We start from the raw sequence: 23,566 nt of genomic DNA, 5'->3' as shown, positions 1-23,566 counted from the left end.
CCGGGTACAGATTGAGTGAAGGTTCCAATTACACCGGGGGCCTGCCCGGCTCGCGCAGAGGACAGCACCCCCCTCCTCGGCAATAGGCGTGAATTAAGGAAACGGTCTGGAATTAAGTTTTAATATTCCCAAAAGGAAAGGTCCCAGGACCGATGTTTTAAATGAGAGAAAAATGAGTTAAACGGTTTTCGTAATTCTGGTTGAAACGGCGTCGGTGGCAGAAAAATCACACGTTGAAATCGCCTTATTAGACGGCTCCATTTATAAATGAAGGCACACAAAGAAAGAAAAAGTAACTGAACGTCTCTTGTGAAAACACCCCGTGGAGTGCCTGCTCGGGCCTCACCCGGGATGCCAGGGCTCTAGCCAACCTGTTCCGGTACGTCCACACCGAACCTGCCCGGCCCCTGCGGCTGCATTCCTGATGGCGCAAAGGTGAGGGCGGCCGGGCCGAGCCGGGCTGCCGAAGGGTTTGGGAAACGGCCTAGGTGCCCGCAGTAGAAGCTGACAGAGAGCGATCACCCAGAGGGACAAACTGGTCACAGCCGTGTTCTCAGGAGGCAGAGTTATTATTCTGCCCACAGATTTTTTTTTTTCCCCCTCCTCTCTCTCTCAAGCAGAATGCACTCTCAATCAACTGGACTTCGCAAATACTTTCACAAAGTAAAAGACGCTATTTCCAGGAGCCACAGCGCTGGGTCGAAGTCTTTATTTTTATTTTCCTTGGGAACGTAACAGCAAAATACGTCACGTGAATTCCCACTTTACTTGAGACACAAAGTCATTTGGTTCCCGGTTTCTGGGCTAATGAAAACCTATTCCAGGCTAGCAACACAGGCCAAAACAAATGCTTGAATTCAAGTCCTGTTGTGTAATGAGGAAGTTTAATTAAGGCCCCACATTACAGCTGTAAATGTTCCTTTATATAATAAGGTCTAAATGAAACTGAACCTAATCAAAGTTACAATTCCTTCATTAGCAAATTACAAACAAGAGCGCGCAGCTGACACACCGGCTATGATTATCACAACTAATTGCCTCGTTGTTACAAACCAGCCTGAAACAGTGTTCAGATGTCCGTCTGCGAGAGCAAATTAGGGCCACATCGGGCTATTCCTGTGATCACAAGGGGCTCTTGTACAGCGATCTGATTTACCCCTGTCGACTGGCGGCCAGCGGCCCAATCAAAGCCGAGCTACAAAGGCGGCCTTTGAAGCCAGCTCAGCCTCGAAACACTCTCCATATGCAGCGGGCAGACTGTACTTCATTAGATCTGTTGTCACATTTTCCCTCTTCTTATTCTAATGATCCTATTTTAATACACACAGGAACCTCTTCTAATTGATGTCAAGTGAGTGACTTCTACATTCATCAACAGAGCACATCAAACAAACCTTGGTGCACGAGCCAGCATCATAGCAAGGAGAGACCCGAGGTGTGCCTCCAGCGCCAGGAAGGGAAGAAAGGGGGAAACGGCGTACCTGTTTAATTGGGATGGCTCGACCGCTCCCGATGCTGTCTGCTCGGCCCTCCAGGCCTTTCTTCTCTTTGTCTGGGTCACTCCCTTTCCGCGACTGCAAAGCAAAAATAAAGTTAGCATTTGGGTGAGGGCTGCGGTTCACGGATCTGCAGGTCTGCCCTTATTTGAATAGTTTCTGCACACCCATACGGAGAAGCCACGGACGGCGTGCGCGTGTATGCACGCACGTCCGAGAAGCAGACCGTTTAGTACTTTGAATTTCCACTGATCTGTCATTTTACACAGGCTTTTCTCGACTTTTCTCCCTACTTTTCCACCGCAGAATTACCTTTTAATTCTTTTTTTTTTAAAAGAGTTCAAAATTCAATTACTGGAAACCAGTGGACCATATAGCGAAGCAACACCCAACAGGAAAACACGTTCTGGGCCTGCAGTTAATACAGCCAAGGAGCAGAGGCCTCCTTCCTTGCAGCTTGGTGGAGAAACCGACCACGTAAACGTATATATTTAACGAACGTCTGAAGGATTTCTAAATTCTGCTAACAACGGAGCTGGGCGATTGCACAGTACACCCTTCACTCGTATCTGGGTGCCGTTCATGTTTTTTATTTTTAAAAATTTTTTCAGTGTTGCTTTTGGATGGTTAGAAAGCAACACCCTCCACATCCAACCGGCCTGCCACACTGCAAAACATAACAGAGGGGAAAAAAGTTGAAAGTATCTCTTCTGGCAAAATATCAGCGCTTGGGAGAAATCGAGCAGCTTGGTCGGCCAGGTCGGTCGAACAGCCTTGGTGGTGGAGTTGTCCACGTTCCGTGAACGGCCCCGGGCGCGGGCGACCGGCGGGGAGGGCGGCCGCGTGCTGCCCGGGGACGACGCGACCCCGCGCACGCCGCGACTTCGGCAAGCGGAAGGCGGGCCGCGGCTCAGTCTCCGTCTCTCGATGGCATGAGAGAGAGTGTGAGCACAATGATTTTCTGACAGATTTATTTTATTATGAGAGAAAGATCTGAAACTCGTCCTCCTTAATAACTGTGCTGACAAGTGACAACTTCACTCCATTACTTTTCAATGGGAACATTACTCACGCAATATTGAAAATGGAGAAACATTTTCATGTGCTTTTCAAATCGGAGATGATATATGAAATGAATAGACTTTGCGGTGTCCAGTGCTGCAATGAAAAGCTAATGAAATCCAGTTTCCGAGGGGTGTAAGACAGGGCAGCTGAGTTTTTTTAAATACTAAAAGGGGCAACGTCACGGGGCGAGAGAGGAAAGTCCCCGCGATAAACTCAGATGCGGCGCTTCAAAGAGCATGTGTGCTCGTTAGGGAACATGCCACGTTGCTGGTGTAAGAGCCAACGTTCACTGAACACCTACTACGTGCCAGGCACTGTGCACCTTTTTTCTTTAGGAGGCTAGAAGCCTGGCATGGGGTAACAGGACATAAAACCAGCAGCACAGAGAAAGTTGAAGAAAAATGTAGAAGAAAGTTTGTCCATCTGGGCTAAGAGGGAGCCCATTCCTTGTCATGAATTTTAGCCACAGGGTAGGGGCTCACTCTTCTAATTAATTCTTTAATTAATAACGTACAGTTACAGCCATGAAGTAGCCCTAAATTCTCCTTTTGCCATATCCTAACGTGCTCAGGCAAGTCGGAACTCGAGGTTTCTATTTGCAAAGTAAGATTCAAAGCTCCCAGTGATAATATTTTAAAAAAAAAAAACTTTTTTTTTTTTTTTTAATCAACAGAGATCATTAATGATACTTCTGAAATCTGGTTAATTCCAAATTTCCCAATTTGAAAAATCCACCGTCATTATTCTCTATTAACCAGAATAATTAACAAAACAAACAAAAAATTAACATCTTCCTCAAGGCAGCACATCTGTCCCCACAGTCCCCCTGTCTCTGAGCAGGAAACTTCCAGATCCTGCGGGAGCAGGTTCTGGAGAACCAAACTCAGTGTCTGATCATGCACTGGGAGGTGAATGACCTTGAAAGTTAGTAAGACTCCACCGCCAAAATGCCCCAGAGGCTCCCGGACGGCTCTAAGGTTCTGGTGGAGACGGCCAGAACACGGACGTCTCAGGGACCGCGATCCTCAGTCCCACGACTGCTGTCCCCCAGCAGGCTGCAGTACCCGCCAAGAGGACAGAGACCCAAGGGCCACACGGAGACAAACCCGCCGGACATAAGCACCGCGACGCACGTATCTGCAGTAAGATCCCCTGAGCCATCCGCCAGCCCTGAGACGACACCAGCCGCAGCGCATCCTTGTGCTCGTGCTGAAATGGCTCCGTGACAGCCTCCGGTACAGAGCGGCTGCGGGCGCCAGCTGCGCGTGTCAGGAGTCACCGCGCGACGCGACCGGCCAGGTGCACACAGCTGGCGCCCAACAAGGGCTGATCACACTCCGCAAGGGGGTCGGCAGCGGCCCGGAGAGAGACCTCCACCCTCGCCGACACCGAACACGGGGGCCAGGAAGAGAGAGACAGCCCCGTCGCCACCTCCGTCTTTGCAAACATGTTTACCTTTCCCCACGTGATGCAAGAAGCCATGGAGGGGACCCCCGTCGCCAGCTGCGCACGGGGACAGGAAGCATCGCTGAAGAGCCCTCACCGCCGGACAGAAGCCTGCTTTTCCCCTGCAAGCCATCGCCAGTCAAAGGCTGCCGGGCCACACGGTGACAGGACCCACACTCTCCTCTATGACACACAAAACACAAACGCGTCTATTCACACCATGAACCTCGCTGCCTGTTTTTACGGAGGGTTTCTTGGAGTCTTTTCACAACGTGGTCACTGGGTACGCCTGGCTCTGTTCTAATGGGATCGGCGTGACAGGGTGAGGTTTTGAAAGGATCGTGTCAATGACACTGTTATTTTAACATCTGAAAAGAGGCAAGGCAAGGCAGCGCGCAGTCACGGACACATGCCTTAGTTGCAGACACGGATACAGACGATAAACACCAAACTCAAGGTCATGCTGATCCTCAGACACGCGGCAGGGGTGGGGGGGGGAGGGGGTTGGGGGCTGCATTCAGGACGCACACCTGGAGGGCTTCAACTTTTACCCAAGACGTGTTATTTCTTTCATAGGAGCAGTAGCGGCAGCAAAATGCTTGTGTTTGATGAGCTGGGTGGTACGTATGTGCGCGTGTTTTTTACTCCTCTGTATGAAAATATTTTCTCGTACATCTTAACCACATGTACTTTAGTGCAATGACACGGAATTAACTGTCCTAAGAACCCATGTTAGAAAACCAAACACTGAATGGACGGAACCTTTTAATACTTCTTTTTCTCAAAACCGTGTTTTTTTTTTTTTCCAAAGCAAAAAGCAAAGTTAAGGTATTGTTTAGCTTCTGATGGATCCCTACTGCAAATGTAACACGAACTGGCTACCACAGGAGCGATTTTAAGTTTATTCTAGCTTGTGTGTTTATCCCAGTTTATTCTAGAGTGCATGTGATTTCTATCTAAAAACGCACATATATGCAAACAAACATCTGTGACTGCAAAACGTGAGCCCAGAGTGGTGGGTACGTTACAGGTCTATTCTGTGAAATTTATAAGCACGGTATTTGAAAAATGATGTGTGTACTACTTAATTAACTCTGGCCTCTTTATGACGGTCTAATAAATAAGGTGGACAGCGCCCCTTCACCCGGGTGTTACAGTTCCAGGCTGTAGGGATCTTTACTAAGATGTTCGCCATAAGGCACATCTGTCCTCCTACTAGACGCTTTTAGATAAATACACGTTTTGCCAATTTGAGCCCATAATTACCAACGATTGCCAGGTATGAAGAGCCTGTGAATTTTACGTACTTAAAAATAGGTGCACGCTACTAGTAATGAGAATCTAGTTCCCTAATTGCTACAATGTCAAAATTAATTTGCCGCTTTTCATTCCTTGGATGACACTGACATCTAGTGGAGTTAATATTTCTAAGCTCTTCACCTTAAAAATACGCACACGTCACCATCACCACCGCCACGGATTCGTTCGACGTCAAACCCAGTAATGGCCCACGTCTGGCTCCCGCCTGGGATCGCAGCCTTTCTCCTTAAACACCATGAGGCAAACCCACCGTGGCGTTGGCTTCTTTCATGACCCCAAGTTTCTGTTCCCGCCAAGAACAGCAGCGCAGCTGGACTCAATTTCTGAAACGGCTTACTCTCAGACTGTTTTCCAACGTTTAAAGAGAGAGTGGGCAGGAGTAACTAACAGGTTCACGGGCAGGCTTCTGCGTTATCAGATACGCTGCTCCTGGCATGACGAAAGGGGGTTTTCAGTAGCCCTCAGGGGGCACTCTTGCTGGCTCTGGCACCTGCCTCGCCTGGCCGGGACAGCTGGGGGTCCGGCCTCCTCTCGGACGCACGCACGGCCCAAAGCAGCAGCAAAAAGACCATATCCTCACCTCTCTGCTCTCTCTCGCCCCTTCTTCTTCTCCACAACACTTTCCCTTGAACGTGGGTTGACTCTGGCAAGAACTACTCCTGACAGATAGGAAAACCAGTCTCTGCAGACGGCAAGAAGTTATTTATTAACTGAGTTATTATTACTTGGATTCTTCCTGCCTTAAAGTTTTCTCCTTTGTAAGCGACCGGGGTTGTCATGGTCACCTAGTGGGCAGGGCCAGGGATAAGATTTTCTGGCACGTTCCAACTCCAGAGCCAGCCTCGTAAGGGGTAGGAATGGGGATGGGCCACCGCTCTCTTTATCGACAGCCCCCTTTTTAACGATATTCCCTGGCTTCTCACCTCTGTCCTTGGAATAGAGACCAAAGCCAGGGACCGGTAAACGCGACCCTGGGAAATGATGGTGAGCCTGAGTGTCCTTTCTTCCGGCTGGGCCCTAACAGGCGTGGCAAGGATACAGAGAACTTCCTGGTCCGTGTTCGAAGCCCTCACTGCTCCCTCCCTCACGCCCGGGGGGCGTCCCGCTCACCACCAACCCTCCCCGCGCCTTCGGGACTTGGTGTCCCGAGTCCATGAGTCCCACATGAGCACACAGCCTGTCTGTGGGTGACATCTCCGCAGCCAAAGACCCTGGCCTGGGGTGCACGGGGCTCCCAGTGTCGGGCCGAGCCGGGGACTGCTATCACTCTTGGGTGTGTAATTTCACTACGCGGCCTCTGAAGCCATGAACGAACTTAAGCAAACCGGACGCCCGCCTCCCCTCCCTCCCAGGCTGTCACATGGTCCTGCACCTGCTTTTTGCTTCGCGCCGTCCGAAATCCTTTTTCTGACTGCAACAGCACCGAAAGAAAAACAAAGGCCAGGCCACGAAGGCCCTTCGCCCCCACGGAGGATTCCTCCAGCAGCACTGTCCACAGAGAATGCTGCAGTTTGCAGCTCAGAGAGGCTAAGCAGCTCGCCGAGGGGGACCAGCGGCCAGCAGTGGAGGCTGGGGTCCGAGCCTGGTCTGTCTGGTCCTCGCTCTGTGCCTCCCGCAGCAGCAGCATCTGCCAGAACCGACGCGGTACGGCACAGAAAAGGGGCGGGCCCGTTGGCAGCCGACCCTGGCGGTTATGACCATCCAGTGGGAAAGTGGCCTCGAACTTGGTAGGAAAGGTGCGGGGGGTGTTACCGTGCTCGGCAGCCACACAGGTCACCAGAACGCCATCTCTAAATAAGGGCAGCAGGTGAGCAGGGCCCCCAGCCACCCCTGCAGAGCCCCCCTTTAGGTCAAGACAGGAAACACTGGGCTTATCCGCACCTCGGTCAGCAGCAATCCACCAAAAGGACAAGTCCAGTGGGTTAACACGGGGCACCAACTGACATTAGGGGCCGGGTGACTCTCTGGTGTAGGGCTGGCTGGTACTTGTAGGATATTTAGCAGCAACCCCGGGTGCTACCCATGACCCGACCGGCTCCCAGTTGTCACAACTCACAGTTTCTCCAGAAACTGCCAAATATCCCCAGGAAGCAAAAACACCCTGGTTGACAACCACTACATTAAAAGCATATACTTGGGCACCTGGTGGCTCAGTCAGTTAAGCATCCGACGTCAACTCAGGTCATGATCTCACAGTTCGTGGGTTCGAGCCCCGTGTCGGGCTCTGTGCTGACAGCTAGAGCCTGGAGCCTGCTTCGGATTCTGTGTCTCCCTCTCTCTCTGCCCCTCCCCTGCTCGCACTTGGTCTCTCTCAAAAACAGTCATAAAATAAATGAAACAAAACAAAAGCATGTATTTTTAATGCACAGACCTGGTCCCAAGAAAGAAAAATGTTCTTCTCAAGTCAAACGACTCCAGTCACAGGACATCTGTTCTGCCTGGAGCTCTGGGCTCAACTGCAGAGCCTTTCACGATTGATTGGTAATGTCTGCCGTGTGTACGGGAAGGGATTCAGTAGTAGCACCTCTGCCTCCCCCCTAGTTCAGGGTTCTCTGCCTCCCAATCGTCCAGGGAGCTTCTAAAAACTACACATGCCTGGGGCCCACATACAGGCTCTGAGTTCATAAATCTAAGCCCAGAGAGCTGATTTACAGTTTCTAAAAGGCTCCATAAGTGACTCTGAAGAACAGTCCAAGAGGAGAGCCTCACGTCCACGAGCCTCTAAAAACACTGAAGGCTCCTGGTGCCGAGAGCCACCCCCAGTGGTAGATTCTCAGGCGCTACAGCCTGAGAAGAAGGAGGGGGATCTGTGCATCGAAATGGCTTATGTGTCTCCCGTGCAGGTTACAGGCACACGTCTGGGAATCATGGCACGGTTTTGTCACCTCCTCGTAGCCAATGTGACCAGTCTTTCTCTGGAGACGGAGACGATCACGAGGTCATAAATACTGTCCACAAGTCCTCACTCTTCACTGGGACACCCGCACCCGAATGCCCCGCACCCCGCGACATGCACGTTTTACTCAGTACCCCAGCCTCTGCCTCTCATCATTTTCCTAGGCTTCCACAGAAATCAGGGCTCCGCTCCTTAACTTAGCGTGGATTCTACAACTAACAGGTGGACGGGAACTGAAGTTGTGGGGAGTCACCCTCCAGCCTCCTCCCGGGGACAACACTCACGGTGAAAAGGTTGGACCGGCGCTTGGACTGCTTCCGGACGGGTGTGGGCGTGTTGGCCGTGGGAGGGACGTCGATTCGAAGCTCCTTCTGGCTGGTGCTCGGCGTCGACGGGACGGAGGAGGAATAGTCGCTTAAGCTCCCGCCTCCGTTACTCGTCTGCAACAATGAAACACCAGGGTTTTACTAACGGCACGCTCCAGGAGCCCAACGCCGCCACCTCGGTGGGGTCATAAGCGACAGGTCAGCACGTCACGCCGAAGAGACGCCCGCGTGACAGGTCAGACAGCTTCTCAGACGTGGCAAGTTGATTAGCATCACGTAGAACACGGCCTAACTCTAGAACATCCCTATCTTCTCGTGAAGTCGTTTTTTCCTAAGAAAAGTGACTTAAGAAAGAGAAGTCTCTGTCATTTGCTTTAAAAATGATGGGGAGCGGGGCGGGGGGGGAGTGAAAATGTAATTATTTTCTACTTCCTCTGAAAAATGAAGGGCGTGGCTGAAACAATGGGCCCTATGGTTCCCTCATAGATCAGATGCTGAAAGAGCGTGGTTTTGTGCCACAGAACCCAATGCGCGCTCTGAAAACGTGAACGCTTGGGGGAGGACGTTTAAAGAGGCGCAGAAAATGACAGAGGCCTACGGTGGGGCCATCAACATCTGTGACTCCGTAGGCCCCTACTGTAAACGCAATTACCTCCTCATTTCCCAAGGAACCCGAAAGCGTCCTACCAGACCCTCCCGCCGCAGCCCGTGCCAACGCCACGCCTGCCCAAGAAACGTTCATCGAAGACACGTAACGCAGGCAAAACCGGGTCCACGGGATCCTGAGCAGGCGGTGGGGCTAGCTCTTAAGTGACCGTTATTTCCTTTGCTTCCAAGTAAACGATTTGCCGAAAGGTCACTATGGACAGACAGCGGTGTCTGGAGGGCCCAAGGGCGACAGCAATCAGAATGGAGGGCGGCTGCCACATTCGAGCACGTAGTGGGGTCAGCCGCTGAGGTTCACCCACAACCGTTCAACCCAGAAGCGGACTGGGAGCAGGACGCACGCAGGGTAATTTAGATCACCAGCAAAGACCGCGGGGCGTCCTGGACACCTCGGGTCTCTGGCCAAGCCAGCAGGCCTCACAACACAGGCAGCGTGAAGACAGGCAACGGTAAAGGATGATGCCCATAAAACCCACTTGACCACGGCACTTTCCGAAGGAGACGTTCCGTCAATTACCAACATGCTGTTACTCATGAAGCGGAAAAGGAAAAAAAAAAAGAGGAAGAAAGAAATCCACCTCAGAACGGGCTGAGAGCGCTCTAGGGACAGCCACGCGCCCCTCGGTTCGGACTTGCCTGCCCCCCCACCCCCCCAGCGTACCTGGCTTATGTGCACGGCGGACACCTGTGCGGAACAGACAGACGAGTGGCTTGGGGAGTTGGGCAGCGACTTGCAGGGCCCTATGGACAGCTGCTGCTTCTTCCTTGTGGCCACAATCTTCTGGGCAACTAGTGGATGGGAGACACAAGAGATCAGCGTGAGGCCGGCTTCCAAATACGGGGGATGTGGCAGAGACCGCGAGCTGTCCCTGTGGCCCGCCGCTCCCTTCCTCCACAGCAGCCAGGCCCCTGGTTCCAGGCCGCGGCTGGCAGCAGCGACCGCACGTTTCCCAGAGCCTCCTCCACTCTGTCCTGCCGCCCCCTGACTAAGGGCGGCCGTCCCAGCCAGCGCTGGCCGGTGGGGTGACGGCTGGAGGGGCATGGGGCAGCTTCCAAGAGTCTTCCCTCAGAGGGCTGCCCTTGGCCCATTTCTGCCTTACATCTTTTCCCTTCTTGCTGCTTAAAATGCACACGTGTGAGCTGTAGCCCCTGCGGCCACGTTGGGGACAGAAGCTGTGATATCAAGAGAAGCTGGCCCCCTGGCTACACCAAAGGCCTCAACAGCCCTGCCCAGACCACCTCGTTACAACGAAACCAACGAAACCAACAAAAATACGCACCTGTCCCGTTCAAGTTATTCTAACGTGATTTCTTCCAGTTACTTGCAGCAAAAGTGATACTAAGTAAGATAGGATCATGTAATGAACCCCCTCCCACCTGGAGAATCAAAAAACTGGGTTTTGTGGGGCTTTTTTTGCACAGCCTAAAGAATTACTCTTAACTTTATAAGCTACTGCACAGAATTACTTCCGAGGACATGTAATTATATCAAAGACTTTATTTAAATACATCACCTCACACATTGGGAGTTTATCTTAATCAATACAAATCTAAATTCAACCAGCCATAGCCTCTCTTGGCAAATAGGCTCGCTGATAAAGCATGCCGGATTTAATTGGAAAGGAAGTCAACAATAAGAAAACTCTTCCCACACCAATAGGTGTCAGTACAGAATAACTATAGCCTTTGTTTGAATAGATGGGTGTCTTTGGGGACTGGCTGTAATGAAGTTCAATGGTATTTAATCCTTGTCTTGGGCCGGAGGGTGGCTATTTTGAAAGCCACCCGTGCAAAGGAACACAGCCCTCGTCCCTAGGGGTGGGTTCTGACACTCAAGGAGCACACGGAGGGGCCACAGACAGTTTCTTTTCCGAGTGAACAAAATTTTAATAAGGAACTGGTTTGCCCACCGCTCATGGCTCTCGTGGAAATGAACGATCGTGTAAATATGATTACGTCAAAGTGCAAGATATAAAAAATGGCTCTTGGAGACGAAGCCGCAGCTTCATTCGTTACAACCCACCTCCAAGGGGCCTCCTATCCTGAAAGGATGATGTCAATTAATTTATCTTCCCGCAGTGTATTGATCATAACCTTCATCAGCTAATCATGTTTAAATTACAGAGGAATATCGCAGCATTCTGTCATTTCAAAACCATTGGCGTATCGATCTGGGGGTCTTTGAAGACATATATTAGAACATTTTAAAAATCATTACGTGAACTCAAAAATAAAATCTAAGCTCATATTCCAACAGCTGCAAAACATGTGTCATTTGGGTGAAATAAACTTCCAAAGACCAAAAGTAAGCAGACCTAAAATCACGATTGTTTGGGTGATTGCTAATGTCCTTCTTTTTTTGAGGGGAGGAAGCAAAAGGTGTGTGTGGGGGGGGGGGACTGATTATCAACGATGACGCGCTTTTGTCTTCTTCCCGGCCTCAGAGCTGCTGTTCAGCTGAATGACCACAAAAGGCCTAAGGGCTCTTCGGGCTAAGGGCTAAGCTCTTTGCAGAGCTCTGTAGACATTTTCTCTAGATGATTTCTATGCTAAGAGGAGAGTTGAGAAACTCTCTAAGACAAGTCAAGTATGTTACAAAATCTTCATTTTGTGAAAATCCAAGTGCAAATGAGTGTTCTACCTCTTCCGGTTGGAGGCTGGAGGGAGAGAGCTCATGGCCAAAAAGAACACTTCTACAGTGAGGCTTCTCCCCCAGTGCCGGATGGCTGTACAAGGCCAAAGCCACACATTAGGTATTAAAATTCTTCTGTCCATTTCATTGTGGTTCTACCACATTAATTACATAAACTGAAGCTACGACTTCTAAGAACTGCAGCACCTTTGTTTTTTCTTTACTAGAACTTTTATTCACGTTTGTTCAATTTCCCCATAATTTTTGTGGCCTTCCTGCCTCCGTAAACAAACGGCAAAAGGAAATGGCTTACAAATATCTCGTTCTGAAGTATACAGACTGCTTCAGAGTCTAGGATAACCCATAAAAAACAGGGCGGAAACTGAATGCTGAGCAACGAAAGCAGGTGACTCAGAAGAACACCAAGAGGGCAAGGGGAAGGTGCAGTGACGGTCCCGTAAGGTGCGGCCATCCTCCCCCTCCATACTGAAAAGCAAAATCTACCCTACGGTTAACTGCTCCTACGGTTACTTGCTGAACGTCCCAAGGATGCGACCCGAGGGGTAATGTCCCTGAGTGCCTCGCTTCAATACTTTGCCAGGTGAATCGTCCAGGTGTGCAAAAGCTAGAGTGACCACTGTCTGCTAAGACAGTGAGACGGTCCATCCCTCGGATCACCTTGCCAAAGTCAGGGTGAATTCACAAGAGCTACCCCAGGGTAGCCGGGATGGACCGTCTGAGTGGATGAGCCCCCCTCCCGAAGGCAACGGAATACCAGCCGGAGTGAGGCAGCACTCTCCTGAACTGCCGTCGTTAACTACTTGTGATGTTTACCACACTGAAGTGTTAACAGATTTTTTTCAACGTTTATTTATTTTTGGGACAGAGAGACACAGAGCATGAACGGGGGAGGGGCAGAGAGAGAGGGAGACACAGAATCGGAAACAGGCTCCAGGCTCTGAGCCGTCAGCCCAGAGCCCGACGCGGGGCTCGAACTCACGGACCGCGAGATCGTGACCTGGCTGAAGTCGGACGCTTAACCGACTGCGCCACCCAGGCGCCCCTGAAGTGTTAACAGATTTAAAACATGAGTATCACCCCAGATGACAGTGGCTGGGCAATTTTGAACTGAGTTTTTGTCTACGTGTGCTTATTCAACACATGGAGTATCTTCCATGTTTTAAATAAATACGTGGATGTGGGGACGCCTGGGTGGCTCAGTCGGTGAAGCGTCCGACTTCGGCTCAGGTCATGATCTCGCGGTTCGTGGGTTCGAGCCCCGCGTCGGGCTCTGTGCTGACAGCTCGGAGCCTGGAGCCTGCTTCGGATTTTGTGTCTCCCTCTCTCTGTCTCTCCCCCTCTCATGTTCTGTCTCTCTCTCTTTCTCTCTCTCTCTCTCAGAAATAAACATTAATTTTTTAAAATTTTTTTAACATTTATTTATTTTTGAGACAGAGAGAGACAGAGCATGAACAGGGGAGGGGCAGAGAGAGTGGGAGACACAGAATCTGAAACAGGCTGCAGGTTCTGAGCTGCCAGCACAGAGCCTGATGCGGGGATCGAACTCATGGACCGTGAGATCATGACCTGAGCCGAAGTCGGCCACTTAACCGACTGAGCCACCCAGGTGCCCCTAATTTTTTTTTTTAATAATAAATAAATAAATAAATATGTGGGTGTGAATGAAAGGATAAACCAATCACTTGAGCTATGAATCCGGACTCCTTATCACTGGGAGGTGATGCTTCCTCAATTTCGGTGACATACGTTACCAACCTTGGTGACATGAGCTACACCTGAGTCTTAACCAGTGTCAACACTATGTAGTGAAACATTCGCTCTCTCACCAGACGCTGCTAACCAAGTTCCTTAACCACTTGATCCTTCAGTACCAAGGCTCCATGTTGTTTTAAAAGTCAGTTCTGCCGGGGCGCCTGGGTGGCTCAGTCAGTTGGGCGGCTGACTTCGGCTCAGGTCACGATCTCACGGTCCGTGAGTTCGAGCCCTGCATCAGGCTCTGGGCTGATGGCTCAGAGCCTGGAGCCTGCTTCCGATTCTGTGTCTCCCTCTCTCTCTGCCCCTCCCCCATTCATGCTCTGTCTCTGTCTCAAAAATGAATAAAACGTTAAAAAAAAAAAAAAAGTCACTTCTGCCATCACTCGGAAATTTTATTTGGATGACACAGATATCCCTTAACTAGGGTACCCGTAATCAGGGCGTAAGGAGTTCCCGGGGGCTGGTAGTGGCTCTTGCTTGATGTGAGTGACCACCCAGAGATCACTTTTTAAACCACACTCTTACGCAGACATTCATACAGGTATTTCCGTTCTTCAGTATAAAAAGATGTTTACTGAAGAACTTCAGCAACGGTCAGGGCACCTGGGTGGCTCAGGTGGTTAGCGTCCAACTTCAACTCAGGTTATAATCTCATGGTTCGTGAGTCGGAGCCCTGTGTCGGGTTCTGCACGGACAGTGCGAAGCCTGTTTGGGATTCTCTCTCCCTCTCTCTGTTCCTCCCTCCCTCCCTCCTCCCTCTCTCTCAAATAAACTTAAAAAAAAACTTAAGGAACAAGAAAAGTGAGTGACACATTAACTTTCTCCACAAATTTAAAATTTCTTATCAGAAAATGATAAAGGGCACCCTCTAATTAGCGGTAAAAATAAAACTCTCCGATAGTTCCCAAATAAGACTTCGTTAAAATGCTGGCACGATGCCCCATTTCTGCTTTGACTTTATTTTTTCAATCATTCGCACTGAACGAGGAGACGAATGTCTGGTCACCGTGGGAGTCGGTCCAGCAACCCCGTGTGTCCTCCTTTCCATGGCGGCTTCCATCTGGACGATGCACCGGGCAGTCCCCTCCGAGAGCTCACTCAATGCCCACAGGCCCTGGTTCCACAGATGAGGTCAATAAAGCAGACAGGGGGCTGAGCCGGTGGCAGAGCTGGGGTTCCGGGGCAGCGAGTGTGGCCGTGTCACGGCGGGTGGCAATGCCGCCTGGCGACGGAACGCGTTACCCGCCAGCATCCCCACGAGACTCTACCTCTCCCAGGACAGAGTCTATGCATCCTTTCACTTTGCGTCCTCACTTTCTCCACAACTTCCGCTTTTTGTTTGGATGGTAGATACAAGAGAGCCAGCGTGGTGACCGGCACCCAGGAGCTGCTTGGCCGAGGCTGGTTCATCGCGCTGTTGGCCGAGCTCCATTTCCAGTCAGCCCTCCCCCAGCAGGGAGCTCTCTGGAATGTCCCTCTGCTCTCTGAACCCTGCAACCCGGCTCCTGTCTCCACCCCCGGGGCTGAGCCTGCCCCCCTGCCAAGACCACCGGTGACTGGCTGACCAGAGGCCGCCGGCTCACTTGACCTCCGGGCAGCATTCGGCAGTGCTGAAGGTTCCCTTCTTTCCTGAGTCATTTGCGTCCTCCCAGGACACTGGCTTCCAGTCGTCCTCCTCCGGCTGGAACTTCTGTTTCTTAGCCTCCCTCTCTGGCTCTTTAAACGTGGGTGCCTCCAGACTGCCTTCCTTAGCTTTCTTTTGCCTCCGTGCCCTCCGCCTGGGCAGTCTCCTCCACCTCAATGCCAAAGGCTCCCCAGTCTGAACCCCCGTTGCTTTCTAGAACGGCGTATCCAATTACCAACTGCACTTCTCCCCGGGAGAGTCCGCGTGGCCCAACCTGAGCCTCACGCTCCTCCCACCAAACTTCACGACCGTACCGCCACTGCAGGGGACACAGCAGATTACTGATTCTACCACCGGAATCTCCCACTCTTCATGGCCACTGCCTTGGTCCAAGACCTCGCTTTTCCGTGGCTGGTTACTGAAACAGCTTCCCCAACAGTCTTGTTCACTGCAGCCTCCCCTCCCCCCCCCCCCCAAACACACTACACGGCGTCTGTTCCAAAGGCAAATATCACCCTGGCCTTGCTGTTTACGGTTCTGTGAGAACTCCCGGCAGACGCACATTATAACCGAAATTCCTTAGCAAAATGGGACTGTTTGGTGTCTCTGAGGAGAGGACTCTCCACTCCAAGTTATTTCCTCCCACAAAGACAGATTCCCACTGCCCAAACACTCCTGGCCTCTGAACAGGGCCCCCTGTACAGACGCCCGACCCCTGGCAGCAAGCTGTCCCTTCGCCCCCCTCCAATCTGGGGGCCTGTGGGCCTGGGGCTCGGGGGAGGGGTGTGGGGCTCCCGTGCGGCGTGGAACCTGCCAGGTAACACAGTCTGTTTCCGGTTTCCACAGAAGGACGAGCCTCATTTTCCCAGGACAGCTTTACCAGTAAAAGGTAGCAATTTAACCTTCTTCATCGTTGGTTCAGAACCCGAGGGAGGACAAGGATCCCTTCAAAACCCAATGCTGCCACCTCCCCAGCCTCACGGCCAAGCCACGCAGGGCTCGCCACAGAGGTCACAAGGCGCTGGGGGCTCGGAAGGCCGCTGCACGAGTTGTCGCCACCGTCCCGGGCACGGCTCCCCTCCTCCTCCAACTCCTTCTCAGAAGCCACACCTTCCCCCTCCCCCAGGGAGCCTGCCTCTTCCGACCATCCAGATGGTCAATGGAGGCCCGCACCCCCGATACGCTCCAGTGCCCGGGTGGCTCCTGGGAGGGTCCCCACGCCGTGAGTGAGCACCGCCGAGCGCGCAGCGGCATGCACACGCACGCACGTGCACACAACTCGTGTGAACGCGGTCAGGGCCGAGTTAAAGGGCTGCAGCCCTACTTTCTATACCCCTGGATCCCTAGCGCCTGGCCTACGGGATTGTCGACAACCGTGTAATAAGCAAGCCTGAACCAGGCGTGTGATGCCTCGCAGCGAAGTCTGCCCCCTGCTCTCCACTTGTAGAGAGATTCCAGGGGCCAGGGGCCGCCCGTGAGCTCCCTGCACGGCACCGCCTGGCTTCTGCAACATCCACAATTAAGCACCTAAATTAAGGTTTTTTGTTTCATTGACGATTATGACATTTTTGGCATAGTCCAATACACGTAAGTAAATTTAATCACTGAAATATCTCCCCCTGTTTAGATGATTTGCTTGAATTGATCAATGAACAGGAACTCTTCAGGCAGCACCTACAGGCCAGCAAAGTTAGGGAGTGAGGCAGGGAGAGAGGAGGACGACCTGGCCCCTCGCCTCAGCGAGCTCCCCACTCCAGGCACCTTGTCACCCCACGTCGGCGGTTCCCATTTTCCCACCAGAGATAGGGCCACTGAGGACAGCCTTGTCCCTGGTCCCTTCTTGACTCGTGATCCGCTCAGACCCCCAGCAGAGGTCCTGAGTGACCAGGCCCCAAGGTGGTGGCGTCCCTTCACCTCCCCTCACCCCGATTGCTACATGAGCAACCAGCCAACTGATTTCACAAAGCCCTGCTCTTAAATCTACATTATTACGTCCTTCACGACATGGCTTCTGCTACCTGAGTGCCGTCAATCTAGAGTAAGCGGGGCTCTGGGGTGGGCCCCACGCACTCGGGCTATGTTGGGGAGCAGGGAGTGGGGAGCACTGGGGGCTGCAGCCAAGGATGGCACCTGGAAAGCACGTCGATTTGACGGAAACTGAAGAGCCGTGAGATGCCACAGTGAGATGCCACGTGGATATTTGGTAGAAATTGAGCCAGATTTGAGGAAGCAATGTGAGACGGGAATTGAAGTACGCACGATGCATTTCATAAGAATAGTCTTTAAAACGTCTACAACAGACACACTTACAAAAATTAACTAGCGGGGCGCCCGGGTGGCTCAGTCAGTCAAGTGTCCATCTCTTGATTTCAGCTCAGGTCACGATCTCACGGTTCTGGAGTTCGAGCCCCGCGCGGGGCTCTGTGCTGACAGTGTGGAGCCTGCTTGGGAGTCTCTTTCTCCCTCTCTCTCTTTGCCCTTACCCCTTGTGCTCTAAACAAATAAATAAAAAAATCAACAAGCATGAGGCTCTAATTCTACTCCAGGAGAAGTATTTTTTTTTTTAATTTTTTTTTCAACGTTTATTTATTTTTGGGACAGAGAGAGACAGAGCATGAACGGGGGAGGGGCAGAGAGAGAGGGAGACACAGAATCGGAAACAGGCTCCAGGCTCTGAGCCATCAGCCCAGAGCCCGACGCGGGGCTCGAACTCACGGACTGCGAGATCGTGACCTGGCTGAAGTCGGACGCTTAACCGGCTGCACCACCCAGGCGCCCCTCCAGGAGAAGTATTTTAAAAGCACTGTGTGAGGATGGGGCTTCGTCTTGGCCTCTGGTGCTACCACCCCAAGGCAATGTCCGCCGTACCATTCACGGCTATTCCTCCAGAACCGCGAGGAGAACCCCCATAAATAATGGAAACCACCAGGGACCGTAAATCTTCCAGGAACAAATAAAAGATCCTCTAATGTCTCAACTCAGTGTTAAATTACAGTTCAGTGATCATTAAACTATCTTATTAATTAAGAAGAAATTAATTACCAAATTACCTATGTAGTTCTGAATTTGTGACTTCGTCAGGAATGAAAAGAAATCGGGGGTGGGATTTTTCTCACTGTGAAGATCTCCAAGTTGGTGAATGTTACGGGAGGTGTGTATTCCGTTTTGTTGGTGTCCCTGTTCCCAACTCTTAGATTTGTTTCCACGTTATCTGAGTTTGAGTAGAGGTGAAGCTATGCCAGAAAAACAAGTATAATAAAAGAGAAAGGGGGTCAGGGAGGAGGGCAGTGAGGGAGACGTGAGCTCTCGAAGGCCTCTTGGGTTGTCGGATGCTTGATGACGTTAGCGAACCAGCAAGAACCACGGCCTGGCCTGGTACCGGCACATCTGTGGAGACCTTCTAAGACAGTGGGTCAATTCCACAGGGCTCCAAACTATTCCGGAAATGCTGGATACCAAGCTCCATTCACCTTCCTAGGGCCAAGGTGTCCCCGACACTCGACAAGCACCGGCCAAGCGGGTCAAGGAGCGAGCAGACGAGTCTCATGGCGGGTGAGAACGTTAGGAGAAGACAGTGGGGGCAAAGCTCAAAGGGGCAACCGCATACGCATTTTTAAGGGTCTCGTACGCAAAGAGGAGTGAGCAGTGTGGACTTTATCCCTGAGGCGACAGGGGCCAGCAAAACACTCAAGGAGCGGTGACGGGATCTGTGTTTGAAGGACAACTGGTGCGGAATGGAAGTCTCGGGTCCTGTCGGTCTGGACGTGACCAAGGGAGCGTGGGGCTGTGCGGTGGGCGAGGGGCTGTGCCAGAGTTGCTGCGGCCAGGACGCAAGAGCCTGGCTCCCGAGGCTTGGAGCGGCATGTGGACCTTCTGGTTTGAGACTCCTCTCCGAAACTGCTGCCGCTCTCCTTATACCTGGTTAACACTCTCACAGTGTACGGAACTCTAGGCTGGCCGTGCATCCTATCGTGATTCAAAGCTACCAGAAGGAGCTCTCCTAAGGGGATCTAAGCTCAGAGACAGGATTTAGGGAAACCTCCACAGTTTAAAAACTTTCAAAGCAGCTGGGGACACAGGAACTACTCTAAGTTACGGTTCCTGAAACGTGAGTATATCGTTCCCTTTAGAAAGACAGCCTGGGGGCGCCTAGGTGGCTCAGCCAGTTAAGCGCCCGACTTCGGCTCAGGTCATGATCTCATGGTTGGTGAGTTCGAGGCCTGTGTCTGGAGCCTGGAGCCTGCTTGGGATTCTGTGTCTCCCTCTCTCTCTGCCCCTTCCCTGCTTGTGCTGTCTCTCTCTGTCTCTCACAAAGAAACATAGAAAAAAATTAGAAAGACAGCCTGGACGCTGTTCCTGTTTTCTGACATACGTTAGATCTTCCCGGTGGCTCGGGTGACCCACAGGGGAACTGGTTATCCTCAACCTAGCGAGGCTTTCACCTTTTCTGCCTCTACCTGCAAGACCACCCCACTGCTCTCTCGGAGGCTGATGTGTCCCATGCCACCCGCCGTCTGCACCGACACTACACCTGTCATTCCGTAAACAAGCCCGATGGTTTCCACGTTCCACCAAAACAAACCACAAACCACCAGGAGAGCTTTCTAACCGTAACAAATAAGGAAGGAGAGGTACCCTGTAACTGAGCAGGTCACAAAAGTAACTTAGGGGTGCGTGCAAAGTATGTGCCCCTCTACACGCCTGTTTTGTTTCCCTGCCAGTGACAACAGGACAGGCTCTGGACAAGAATCACCTGTTGGCAGCTGTGCCCTAAGTGCCCTTTCTCTAAGGAGAAAGGGTGTGGGTGTGTGTTGGGGGGGATCCTTTATGACTTACCTTATGTGTTCCTCGGCACAAAGCATGACTATATCTCTATTACATTGAAGAAACGCTGCAAATCCAAAACAGGCCGTGGTTTAAAAAGCCAAGGTCGCTTTTGCAATTTTTTTTGGAATGTTTATTTTTGAAAAAGAGAGAGAGAGAGCGAGCATGAGCGGGGGAGGGGCAGGGAGAAAGGGAGACACAGATTCCGAAGCAGGCTCCAGGCTCCGAGCTGTCGGCACAGAGCCCGACGCGGGGCTCGAACTCACGAGCTGTGAGATCATGACCTGAGCCGAAGTCGGACGCCCGACTGAGCCCCTAAAAAGCCAAGCTCACTTTTGTTTCTTCCGGTGAAGCTCTCAAGTTTGCCATGAAGTAATGAACTCTGAATTCTTAATCTGAGATTCAGTTCTTGTCTGTATTCTTTTTATCTCGTTGTATTAAAACAAATTTATCTTCATTTATGTCGCAATTACCTATTAGGCTTGTTAATTTGCTGGAAATGAAGCTATTGTTTAATTGCTCCTATTAACAGGGGGATTTAAACGCCGACTGTAATAAACAGTTACCTTCAGGACGGAGCAAAGTCATGGCTGCCGACATTAATTTCAGAATTTCAGAACGAGGGGGGGAAATTTCTACCGTGTCCAGGGCAGCTGGATCGCCTTTCTCATTTCACCGGAAATGAAAGGACAGATTAAGAGAAGCTCATGCTGAAATAAACGTGGTCCATTCAATGTTTTTTATACACCTATGTAATTCCCATACAGAGTTGTCAGCTGTGGCCAGGGGGACATCAAATCCTCCCGCAGGAAACACGCCTCTCTTTTACGCATCTCTTCACAACACAACTGTCCACTAAAAGGCGAGTCCCAATGTGCACCTGCCAACGCGAATGTGAGTCCCACAGCGGCCGCGCACACCGGGGACGTGAGCCCCGCGGGGGCCGTGGACACCGGGCCGGCGGGCAGCGGGAACCACGACGCCGACCGCCCGCTGGGTTCTAGGCTCTGAAGGACTCAGGGCCCCCGTGTCCAGCCCCACGGACCGCACTCACTTCTCTGAGAAAGAAGTGTTGATCTATCCCAACACCGTATCGTCAAATGTCTTCCAGCTGGTGTTGGCTTCAGGCAGTCTGGGCATGGGGCTTCCGGGGCCCAAATGTGCTCCTATCGGCATCTGGCCCCAGGAGAAAAGGAGGGCCTTCCAAACGGCACTGCCCGGAGATCCCCCCGCCCCCGAGACCGCACCTCAGGCTCTGGCCTGCCCCCTGTGCCAAGAGAACAGGACGGTTAGTTGTGGACATTCTGGGGGATCCCGCAGCCCCTCCGCCCTCCCCTCGCCACGTGCCGTCCGGTCTTCCGTCAGCCCCACGCTCGCAGCCACGCTCTCTCCAGCGGACGGGCCCCTCCGGCAGCCTGGTCTGAGACCTTCACCACATCATCCCTAGTCCCCGTGCAGGCGGCCGGTTGGTTCTCCTCTCCACGCACCTGCCCACTTTAGAGCTTCCCCAGGTCCGCATTGTGCTCAGGGATACGGGAGGGTGTTCATCCAGGCCCATCTCCAGCGGGAGGGCGCTCTCCTGTGTCTCCGGCCGGCGGGCCAGCGCAGGGGGTTTAGAAGGGACACCACCACCCCCGGCATCTGGCACGAACGCGGTGCTCGGCGAATGCCCAGAGAAGCAGGGCACCAGGCTGGGATGGCCGTGCGCCCCCCAAAGCGCCGGCCACGCAGAGTAACTTGCGCTGCTTAGCTCCTCGGGGCCCCCAGGGGCCCCCAACGGGAATGAGCACCAAGGACCCCAGGGGCCACTCAGGAGGAGCCAAGGGAGGAAGGAGGCATCCCAGTTCTGCCCGCCCCCCCACTGCCCTCTGCCACCCCCTCTGCCAATCACTCACGCTTGGGGGGTGAGCCCCACCCCTCAGGGCACAGGTGAGGATGGGGTGAAACCCGAGAGGCACGCGTGACCCGGAGGGTGTGGCATGGACACCAGTGACGCAGGAGGGCCCCCAAACACCCCCGCTGATGCCAGAGAACTGATCATGCCATGTTCGCTCTGGGGGGTTGGGGAGGCGTCCCCACCGGGCTCTACGGCATCCCTACTCACTCTCTGTTTATTCCTTCGTTACGTCACAGAGCAACTAGTATGTGCCAGGCCGCCTGCGGGACGGGGGAAGCCGTGCCACCCACTGGCCCCACCAACGACAGCGGTGACCGAGCACGGCCTGTGCCCTCCCTGTCAGAGCACCCCCGGCGGAGAGACTGTTCAGGCAAGTTTCCAGGACGTTTCACTAAGGGGTCAAGAAGCAGAGCTCGAAGGTCTTGGCCTTGGACCCCTGAAAGCTCCCCTCCTAATCCCTGTTCCAGAATTCGGCACGGCACTCCGGGCACCCGAGTGTCAGATCCCTGACGGCTGTGGGAGCACGAACAGCTTTGAAGGAAGGCCCATGATCAGAGTGGAAACAACGTCGGGATAATTCTCAGAAGGGAAATCCTGAGAAATTACAAATCCTGCAGGAACACCGAAGAATCAGGAAGAATCTGGAGAAGATGGCCAAGAAGGCACAAACCACTAGAAGCATCACACCCGCGGGGCGGGCAGTCAGAAGCATGGGACGAGCCCGCCTTCCAACAGACGTGGGGACGGTGTGGGGCCGCTGGCCGGGCGCTCAGCCAGGAGGTGGAGAGTCTGGGTGCTGACGAGCCACAGCCAGGAGAGGCGAGGGGGCCGCTGCTGGCCACGCGTCCCAGGGCTGCTCTCTGAACATCGCCAGAGCGAGATGCTAGGTGGCCGGAGCTGGTCCCTCCGGCAGGTGTGGAGACTCGGGCAGGGGGGCTGGGATGCCGGCCGGTCACCGGGACCTTGTGGACAGAGGGCCTTCCCCTTCAGGACCTCACCAGCTCACAAGAGCACTGTGCTCTTCGTGCTATCGTGGGGCCGTAAGACTACAAGGCTGAGCAGCATTTCACTCAGCGTCCATCTAGCATTCGGTATTATTATTACTCCACTTAATCGAGTATCTGATCATTAATAGAAGTCAGCAGGGCCAGAAAGTAGCTAATGTAGGTTAGGTTAACCTGAAACACAGAACAGAGGAGCCAAAAGCATAAACTAGAGACCTTCCAAAGAGGGAGGCTTTCTGGACTGGGTCACTAGGATATTCCCCCCCGGAACCTCGGTCCACACAGCGCCGAACACAGACTCTGATTAGAAAACATTCCAAATGCTACAATTAGAGCCGGTGCAAATCCGTTCAAAAGGCCGAGAGATGATTAACTTTCTCTCTCACTTACCCTCACGTTGGATGCGAATCAGCGTCTTTCAAGACGAGGCCAGTGAATATCCCAATAAATTGGCAATACAATTTAGATGGCAGGCAAGGGCCTCCAAGATAAATGGCTTAAACAAAGGGGGGAAAAATGAGCCTGTCACTTCTTCTCAACTCATCAAGCTGTCTTGCAGAGAAAGTTGATGATTCCGGAACAGAAATGGCTCTG

At 52.5% G+C, this 23,566-nt stretch overlaps 1 protein-coding gene across 17 annotated transcripts in view; it reads right to left on the bottom strand.

The window, feature by feature from the left end:
- The window catches only part of AGAP1 (ArfGAP with GTPase domain, ankyrin repeat and PH domain 1), a 554,841-nt gene that overhangs the window by 274,192 nt on the left and 257,083 nt on the right, over positions 1-23,566 (bottom strand). For all 17 annotated transcript variants that reach the window (XM_023259842.2, XM_023259844.2, XM_023259845.2 and 14 more), the window contains 3 exons: positions 9,877-10,004; positions 8,508-8,663; positions 1,482-1,574 (listed from right to left, as the gene is read on the bottom strand). In XM_023259842.2, coding sequence (XP_023115610.1) covers positions 1,482-1,574; positions 8,508-8,663; positions 9,877-10,004 — 377 coding nt within the window. The remainder of the gene's footprint in view (positions 1-1,481; positions 1,575-8,507; positions 8,664-9,876; positions 10,005-23,566) is intronic.

Source organism: Felis catus, chromosome C1, assembly GCF_018350175.1.
Source record: "Felis catus isolate Fca126 chromosome C1, F.catus_Fca126_mat1.0, whole genome shotgun sequence".
In the NCBI taxonomy this organism is placed as follows: domain Eukaryota; kingdom Metazoa; phylum Chordata; class Mammalia; order Carnivora; family Felidae; genus Felis; species Felis catus.
The sequence above is the reverse complement of the archived record's forward strand: the minus strand, read 5'-3'. Positions and strand labels throughout refer to the sequence as shown.